Raw genomic sequence first — 9,527 nt, 5'->3', positions numbered from 1 at the left:
ACGAGTCATTATATGGGCCAGTGGCGCAATGGATAACGCGTCTGACTACGGATCAGAAGATTCTAGGTTCGACTCCTGGCTGGCTCGGCTCTTTTTCAAAAGTTATCTAATTAATTGTTACGTTACATCTGTCTACCTCGCATCACAACAAAGTCCACAAACCGTAAACCTACCAAATAGAAAATAATTTTATGCACAGCATTGATTGCAGTATCAGACTAAAAGAACTTCCTCGTGAGGATCGAACTCCCGACTTTCAGTTTTCTAGATTGACATGTAATGTACTGCGCTAACGACGTTGTCCGTCCGAAATATATATAGACGATGTACCTTTTAATTTTGTATAGTAAATAAAAATGTATTTTCCCCACACTACGAACCTTTTTGAGAATAAATAATTTTACCATTCTACTTCACACCAACAAATCACATTATAACGTGAAGCATTTGTTCTTCAAACGTGATTTTTTACCATCAGTTTGAGAAATGTGCAAGTGCCAATCATTGGATGGAACGGACCAAAGTGATGCAGCTGACGCACAGCCTAACTGGAGTAGCACAAATTCTTCCAACTGGAGCTGTAAGCAAAGGAAAGATAAAATATATGATAAAATAGCTAAAGGGCGATTCTCTGTAAAATGAAACTGAAAAAATGTGGAGCATCATTTAATTTCAATGTATTTAAAAAACTGAAGCATGGTTACCTCTCGCAATGTAAAATTATTACTAATTCCAATGAAATACAAGGCAGATTATCATAACCCAGACATTCAAAGTTCAGTTTATATATGTATATACATTATAAATTATATAATAGAAATCATATAAATTTATATTATAAAGTTCAGTTTATAATTAATAGTGCATCAGGCTCAATTAAAGTATTGTTGCGTGTTGGAGCCGATAGGGCTCATTTGCATTTTGGCCACTACATATGAGGGGCCGTTTAGGAAATATGTCAGACTTTTGCTGAACAAACATATGTGAAACACATACATATTCACAAATGAAACTGACAAGCATGCATTTATATTACTGAAAACTCACACACACACATATGAAACACTCAAACAGATACAGGTGAAAAGGATGCACACACACATATGAAACACTCAAACAGATACAGGTGAAAAGGACGCACACACACACATATGAAAAGTTCACACAGATGCAGGTGAAAAGGACACACACACACACACACACACATATGAAACGCTCACACAGATACAGGTGAAATGGACACACACACATATGAAACACTCACACAGATACAGGTGAAAAGGACACACACACATACATATGAAACACTCACACAGATACAGGTGAAAAGGACACACACACACACACACACACACACACACATATGAAACGCTCACACAGATACAGGTGAAATGGACACACACACATATGAAACACTCACACAGATACAGGTGAAAAGGACACACACACACATATTAAACACTCACGCAGATACAGGTGAAAAGGACGCACATATTAAACATTCACACAGATACAGGTGAAAAGGACGCACACACACACAAATATTTGCAGGCAGACATGACCTGGGAGTCGTTTCAAAAGTCTCCCTTTTAAGAGACAGAAGAGGAAAAAAGTAGCACATTACCTGCTACTTCAGCTAGAGTGTTATTTGTGTAATTCCATACTTTCAGACCCCATCATGACATATTTAAAAAAAAAAAAAAAAAACTTTCATGCCGATTTTGTCATTGGGTAATCCATGGAAATAAACATATGTATACAGTACAGGCCAAAAGTTTGGATACACCTTCTCATTCAATGTGTTTTCTTTATTTTCATGACCATTTACATTGGTAGATTCCCACTGAAAGCATCAAAACTATGAATGAACACATGTGGAATTATGTACTAGCGAACTAGTTTGACGACTCAGATATCTGACATCAAGGATATGGAATAAACGCTCACTCGGCTTTCCATAGTATACTCCCTAGCACAACCAGCCATGCTAAGCACAGCACTCAATCACTGCTTAGCTTGCCTACGTCCCGTTTTGATCAGCTGACACCCATATAATCAGACAAAAAGAGGGACCAGATGTAACCGCAAAGGGCAGGGCGGAGCAACATACATACACATGTGTGGGCATATGACCAAAGAGAGAGAGGCGATCCACTTCACACGCATGCACATGCAGACGTAACAGGGTGCACGTGGGAGAGAGAGAACGCGAGAATGAAAGAGCTACAGAGTGTGCAAAACTCAAAACAATCGATTCAATGTTGATGCTGTATGCAGGAGTGTATTCCCTGAGGTTTACTCTGATGGAGTCATGGATGAGCAGAGGCCCCCATATCCTGTGTCCCCGTTGGTCTGGAGGATTGTGGTGTTTGTGTGTTGTCTGTCTGTGTTTGTGCCATACAGGAGCGTGCCGAGTCACAGAGATTTTCTTGGGCAACTCAGCTGCCCGTGGTTGGGGACGAGTGGCATAGGACAGGGGGTTGTCACAAGAGGGCAGCAGGGAGCTGCAAAGACACCTCAGTACCCAAGGGGACCTTTTTCAGTCCATGGCGAGCTGGCTTCTTTGTGTCTTTTTTTACCTAGGTTTAAATGGCACACAAAGCTGAAGTTTCTCAAATTCTGAAAAACTTAATCTGTCCCAGCTTGGACAACAAATTTTTGTCATTTGCAATTGCATTCCAGCATCTTTGCAACTGAGAGGAAGTGCTGAAATCTCAGATTTCACTGAGTGACTGAGCAAGGAAAGTGTTGTAGTATTTTGCCTCTACTGAGCCATATGACTTCAGTGTGAAGGAGAAGATCCGGGAAAAGCTTGAAGCACTGGTGTTGTTTCACCTTCGCATGAATGGAGTTGATGATTTAAACAACGCAGCAAATGACATGATCGAATTCCAGGACCTTTCAACAAATAGCCTACAATGCAATGCTAGCTGAGACATTTAAGAATGTTGGGGTCCGCCTTGCAGTGATCAATAAATCCAGAGTGACGTCACATTGTAGCTGGTGCCCCATCATTTGTTACCAAGAACAGTTTTTCAACGGGAAACATTTTTTCTTCAGGATAATCCTTTACAGCATTGTAAATATCAACTCCCTTGGTGGATGTTTTCAGTTTCAGTAATGTAAAAAAAAGTCATCAAAAACATTCCATATTAATACAAAATCACACTGACTCGTCACACTGTAGTGAAAACTAGGAGCACCTGTTCAGGTCCAACTCCAGCTGTCTCACCTTATCCGCAGATAGCGCACATGTCCTCCGCACAACAGTTTTCACACCAAGTTGGACACTGACAATAGCAGACAGACTCTCTCTCACAGTGGTGTTACCGGACCGATCCGCCAAGGTGCCACTGAGGTTCCACTGAGCAAAGCACCGTCCCCACACACAGCTCCCCAGGTGCCTGTCATGGCTGCCCACTGCTCACTAAGGGTGATGGGTTAAAAGCAGAGGACACATTTTGATGTGGGCACCGTGTGCTGTGTATCACAATGACAATCACTTCACTTTCACTTCAAAGATTCTGCTATTGCGGTTATTGCCTCCCCCCATTGCCTGGTGGAATGGCCTAGTGGGTAACACACTCACCTATGAACCAGAAGACCCAGGTTCAAATCCCTGAGCAAGACACTTAAACACTTAAGTTGCTCCAGGGGGGACTGTCCCTGTAACTACTGTAAGTCGCTCTGGATAAGGGCATCTGATAAATGCTGTAAATGTAATTTTCTAATGCCTTTTTGTGTTTTGTCAGGATGTGCACCTCTTTAAAGGTCCCCTATGAAAATTCTTTTTTGCTTTTATATAAGTGTAGTTGTCCCCTAATACTGTATCTGAAGTTTCTTTACGAAATTCAGCCATGGTGCCGAATTGCAAAAACTTTTAGCCAGTAACACAATGAGATTTCTTCAGGGTGTGTGGTGTGTGTAACTTTAAATGCAAATGAGGAGGAGAGAGGCAGGACATTCACCAGCAGGACAGTCACCAGCCACAATGTTTGGTGCAAACAGTAAGTGATGTCAGAAATTAATTGATCTTCAGAGTCTTGCGTAACAGAACTAGACAGCTTAGGGGAATTAGTATATGGGTGAAGTGTTCAAATCTTTTTGTTCCAGTTAGAATTCTTGTGCTGGCATTGTGAACTTGTTGGAGTTACTGAGAGTTGATGCCAGGTTTGCAATAGGTAAAGTGAAAGTGAAGTGATTGTCATTATGAAATGTGGTGGAGGATTTGCTGGAGGTTTGTTCAATAAGTTCAAGCAACAGAAAACTATTGTAGACAATTATTTATTGCAATACACAACAAGACAACAGCCATCCATTTGACGGATCCACAATGCAGCACATTGGGGATTTTGTTCTTACTTATTTTTCTTATCTTTGGTTACATGTCATAAAAACATCAAGAAGATCCAAAAGACTGTGGCAATTGTGAGTGTGCTTAACCTTTCTTCCTGTCTCAATAATGTGTTTGTGTTATCTATGTTTGTTTAAATAAATAGTGCATGTATGAATAATTTAAATGTGTTAGATGCTTGTTTTAAGATTTATGTTCACTCCCAGGACCTGTGTGAAGTAAACAAAGGGAGGCACCAGCTAAGGGAATCTTCAAGGATAGGCCTTGTCACCACCACAATGGATATCAAATGAAATGAACAAGATGTGCTTTAACTGCAGACTGTCAGCTTTTATTTGAGGGTATTTACATCCAAATCAGAATGGTGTAGGAATTACAACAGTTTGCATATGTGCCTACACAGTTTGCATATGTGCCTATTCCTACACCGTTCACCTGATTTGGATGTAAACAAATAAAAGCTGACAGTCTGCAGTTCAAACACATCTTGTTTGTTTCATTTGATATCCATTGTGGTGGTGTATAGAGCCAAAAATGTTAACATTGTGTCGATGTCCCAATATTTATGGACCTGACTGTATAGTGCTACAGTCAGGACATATATAGTGCTACTATATATGTCTCCAACAAATACCTTATTTATCTGTGCTCCTTCATGCATACACAAAGTTAGACCCACAGAAAATCCTAAGTTTAAGTGTGTGAGTTCAGTGAATGTTATTGCACATCTGTCATCATAATTCATTTCCTTTGCTGCTGATGCATCTTTTGAGTTGGCAAAGGCCATAAACAGTGTACAATTAAGCACCGTACACCCAGCTGTGACAATCGGCCTTCTTCAGGGGAATTCCGAACCTCGCCATAATTTATAGCGCCACTAAGTTAGGGTAACCAGACCTCCTATTTTTCCCAAACATGTCTGAGTGATTAAACATTCATCATATTATTATCTTCTGTGCCTATTCATTCTAATAATTAAACGGCATTAAAATTGTGTTCTAGTACCATTCACCCCTTATATACTCTGTCTCCCCAACAAAAAAAGTTCAGACACGACCCTGGTGAGCAAGTGCAGTGTCATAGAGTGCAGGAAGTGATGAGAGTATTTTTTGTGTTACCTGGTTGTGCAGAGCAACGGCTTCAGAAATGCATTTCACCCATATACAATGTACCCTGCCCTCTGTAAAAAAATCAAGTCATCATAACCGTGTGACTGAAACAAAGCTATATTGTCTTTTACATTCACATTTACAGTATTTATCATACACCCTTATCCAGAGCGACTTACAACCAGTAGTTACAGGGACAGTCACCCAGGAGCAACTTAGGGTTAAGTTGAGGTTTATGAATGGACTCCATCATCAGTTTGGTGGTGAATGACATATCTGCCTGTTTTTTTTTTTTGTTTGTTTGTTTGTTTTTCTGTCATTCAGTGTATTGCCCAGTTTTGTGTTTTCTCTTTGTCTGGTGTTCTCGTCCGAAAATCCCAGCTGGAGCATGCGCACATACAGATCACCCGAATAACTTAACCTGTTATGCCCTAGGAGTAGCGGTCGGGCGCCTAACCCTTGTATGATTTAGAGGGACAGGTTAGCCAGCCTAGGGTGTCCTCATTACTGAAGTTTAGGGGGTTATGTTAGGGAAATAAGTGTTTATTTCTTTCTTTCCTTTAGCCCCACCATGGGTTCTCTTTTTTTGTGTGTGTGGAGGGGTGTTGGTTGATAGGACAACACACACACACACACACACACACACACACACACACACACACACACATATATATATATATATATATATATATATATATATATATATATATATTGTATAGTGAACTTCTTATACTCAGATGCCTGAGTTTGTCACAGCTCATTAGTGAAATAAATGTCTAAATGTCACTGTAACTGCTAAACCAGCTGGATTGTGGTGGCTTAAAAAATAATGATGTCCATTATGGAATTTGTCATTTTTAAGATATTATGGGAAATGTTTGAGTAGCTTTGTCTCTCTGTGGATCTATATTATACATACTGGACAGTAATGCTATGACATGCCAGTGCAAAAAATATTCAGGAAAAAGAGTATTTATTTATTTATTTGTTTTAAATTAAACTTTACAAACATGGCTTCACACAAAACAAACACACAAGGTGTATATAAAAGAGCATATTTGAAGTAATTGAAGTAATCTGTCACTCCTAGTGTTTAAGCATTACTGTAATATGAAGAAACCAAACACACTTGCTGTCAGAAAAAAAAAAACTATAAGCACATAGTACCCATAAGCATAAATTACGCAGCTGTTTGAACTACTGAAAAAATACAAAGGACAGCTATGGTCTACATTTTTCAGTGTAGAATAAGACTGAAGAAGGAAAAAATATACCACAAGAATTACTGGTCTAGTGGCTCATTTAATTCTACCTGAAGGCATCTCTTATGTATTTTTGATGTGCTGCAATAATGCAGTTACTCTTGATAAGTATTTTATGCTGGTTTTCTAAAATCTAATTCGAAAAAGACTTATGTTTGACTGTATTATGCATACTGCGTATATTTACAGACGCCTATATAATTTACATAATGCAAGAAAATATGTTTTTGACCATAAAGTATATTTTACAATATCTGCATCAGCTTCAAACTCTGATGCTTCCTTTTAAAATTCCGACCAGTGCATGCTCACAGTACCACATGGGATTAAAGTGTAACAAATGTATTAAAAACACCAACTACTTCTAATTGGTATTTATAATAATTTCATGAATTTATAGTATGCAAAGTGCACATATTAATTTTTGTATTACAGTTTAGTGTGTTTATTGTAACTCTGCTGAAGTACTGGGGCGGTACTTAGTAGTACTTAGTATTTGTAACACAATTTTAAAAATCTTTTAAATATGAAACAAATCAAATCCAAATCCACTTAAAAAAGCTACTTAAAGCACACTATATGAATACTCACATGAATCATACAATGGCTGAGTAGTATGGCTGAGGCAGAATGTGCCTTCAATATATAAATGTTTAATACATTTGGGGAAATATGTGATATAAATACTGATCTACATTGTAAATTGGAGTATTCTCTACGTGCCGCATTGGGGCAAGATCCGATAGATGAGGGTACACCTCCTCCTCGCCGCTAGGGGGCAATAGCCGCGAATCCCCCCTCTTAGGTTTAAACGTTGAGGAGCCTGCCGGAACGTTGAAGGGGGTGTTGGAAATCGGGCAGAAGGGTTGGTCGTGTTTCCCCCCACTTGAGAATCCTGCTTGAACGGTGAGCAGGAACAGCGGCGCGGAAGTCGTGAGTGAAGATTCTCCGCACCGGCGTTTTCGAATCAGGACCCCAGCTTCTTGCGTGCACTTTTGAAGAGCCCAACGCTCCTGAAAGATATCTGCCGAGGGTTCTATTGTCGCTCCAGCGCTGCGGGTCTGGAGGGCTCCGGCAGGGGCAGGGGGCGGGGGCCGCAGCGAGGAAGAATAAGCCCAGGATACTGGGTTCCTAACGGGGCCGGCCCTGTGGACCGCGTCTGAGTGGATGGGATGGAGCCGGGGCCATCTGGCGCTGGTAGGTGCTCTTGCATGGCCGTCTCTGCTTTCTGCGATTAAAAACGTAATTATGTGTGTCTCTTGCTAATTGCGCTGGAAGGTGCGTTAAGAAGTTACTTTTAAAATGTTGATCCTTCAGCAGCAGCACGTTGATGACCGCAGCTTAGCTGGATTTATAATTTATGACATTTCTGGCCAAAGAAAAGAGGGCTCGGGGGGGGGGGGGCGCCACACAAAATCTGGGGTCAGAGGGTGGGTGGGGATGGGCAGAGGGGTCGTGGGAATCCTCGAATGCAAAAAACAAGAGGCAGAGCCCCGCCTTCTACCTTCTCCACCCCCGGCGCACCCCGACATCTCCTCCGCCCACACCCCTCAAAGCCCAACAGCAACACGACCCCCACTCCATGTGGCTCTGTGCAGTCTTATTATGTAATAACTGCAATAACATAAAAAAATACATATGTTATTACCAACTGTGCATTAGGACAGTAGGTCTGACCTTAGGGGCCAGTGTTGTTTGCTTAATTTTATATATATTCAGTGAAAATATAGATTCAGGCCTATAAGTAACACTGATTTGTCAGGAACTGCATTCAGTCTATTGACTGAGCCATGAACACAGCATATGTCAGTGCTGTTGTATCTAAAATGTGTGCATATTTGTTGCGGTGCAGTTTTGACCTCTGAGGGTTTCATTTGGGAAATCCTGCATCTTTTAACCCACTTGACACTCCAGCATGTTGGCTTGACTTACTGGCTAAAGCCTTACATTTATGTCAATTTATGTAATTGCAGTAAGCACTGCCACTAACCTCTAAAATTGCTCCAAAACAGAGTTCACAACCTTTTCATGCGATATTGTTTATATTTATTTACAGGTTTGAACAAGGATGTGAGACTTTCCCTACAACGCTATTTAAGTAGCTAAGCTTTGGTGCAGAGTGGACTATGTCTGAGCAAAGGATAGAAACATGTGGTGTTTCAGCCTTGCATAATGCTTAGAGCATTCAACCAAATTTCCACACCTCAAAAGCTAGAGCTGCATCCTTCCCCTGTCTGGAACCCATAGGGCTGTCCAGTAGCTGTCCAGTAGGCTGGTCACACTGTTGATTACTGATGCAAGTAAAATTGTCCTTGGGCTAATGAAAATCCATGTACCTTTGGCTGACAGGATCGTGACACTTTTGCTGTAATTAACAAATTAATTGATTTTTCTGCTTGCCCAAATGCCTTATTGAAAAAAAGTTTGTTGGTCTTACTCTTGTAACAGCATGTTTGTACTCACTGTAAAAAATAAATAAATAATAAAAAAAAATGCATAACCACAGTTGATCACCTATAAAATAGTAATGATATTACATTTCTGTTTATAATGATGAAAAGATTCTAACAATTATACAAAAATAACAGTGGTTGGGCAGTTGTCTAATAATTGTTACAGGCCTAAATGTACCCAGACAGCATTTGCTGACCATTGCTGTATTGTTGGGGTCATCTCAAGATATCAGTGACAGGGCACTGCATTCTAATATGAGGTGTTTGCACCTGAATTTTTCACTAAACCATATTCACTAATGTTGTATTCCAAATGTGAAGAAATGTGTATCATATGATATTTTTCAGT

At 40.2% G+C, this 9,527-nt stretch overlaps 1 protein-coding gene and 1 non-coding gene across 5 annotated transcripts in view; both read left to right on the top strand.

Annotated features, from left to right (window-relative positions):
* Positions 1–14: 14 nt before the first annotated feature.
* Positions 15–87, top strand: trnar-acg (transfer RNA arginine (anticodon ACG)). Its single transcript has one exon. It is a non-coding gene; the product is annotated as a tRNA-Arg (tRNA).
* A 7,461-nt stretch (positions 88–7,548) lies between these two features.
* ago1 (argonaute RISC component 1) overlaps positions 7,549–9,527 on the top strand; it is a 41,939-nt gene continuing 39,960 nt past the window's right edge. For all 4 annotated transcript variants that reach the window (XR_003749437.1, XM_028975412.1, XM_028975411.1 and 1 more), the window contains exon 1: positions 7,549–7,922. Coding sequence is in view for 3 of the 4 variants with exons in the window: in XM_028975412.1 (XP_028831245.1) it covers positions 7,898–7,922 (25 nt within the window). In the remaining variant the exon portion in view is untranslated. The remainder of the gene's footprint in view (positions 7,923–9,527) is intronic.

Source organism: Denticeps clupeoides, chromosome 4 (genome assembly GCF_900700375.1).
Source record: "Denticeps clupeoides chromosome 4, fDenClu1.1, whole genome shotgun sequence".
In the NCBI taxonomy this organism is placed as follows: Eukaryota; Metazoa; Chordata; class Actinopteri; order Clupeiformes; family Denticipitidae; genus Denticeps; species Denticeps clupeoides.
The sequence above is the reverse complement of the archived record's forward strand: the minus strand, read 5'-3'. Positions and strand labels throughout refer to the sequence as shown.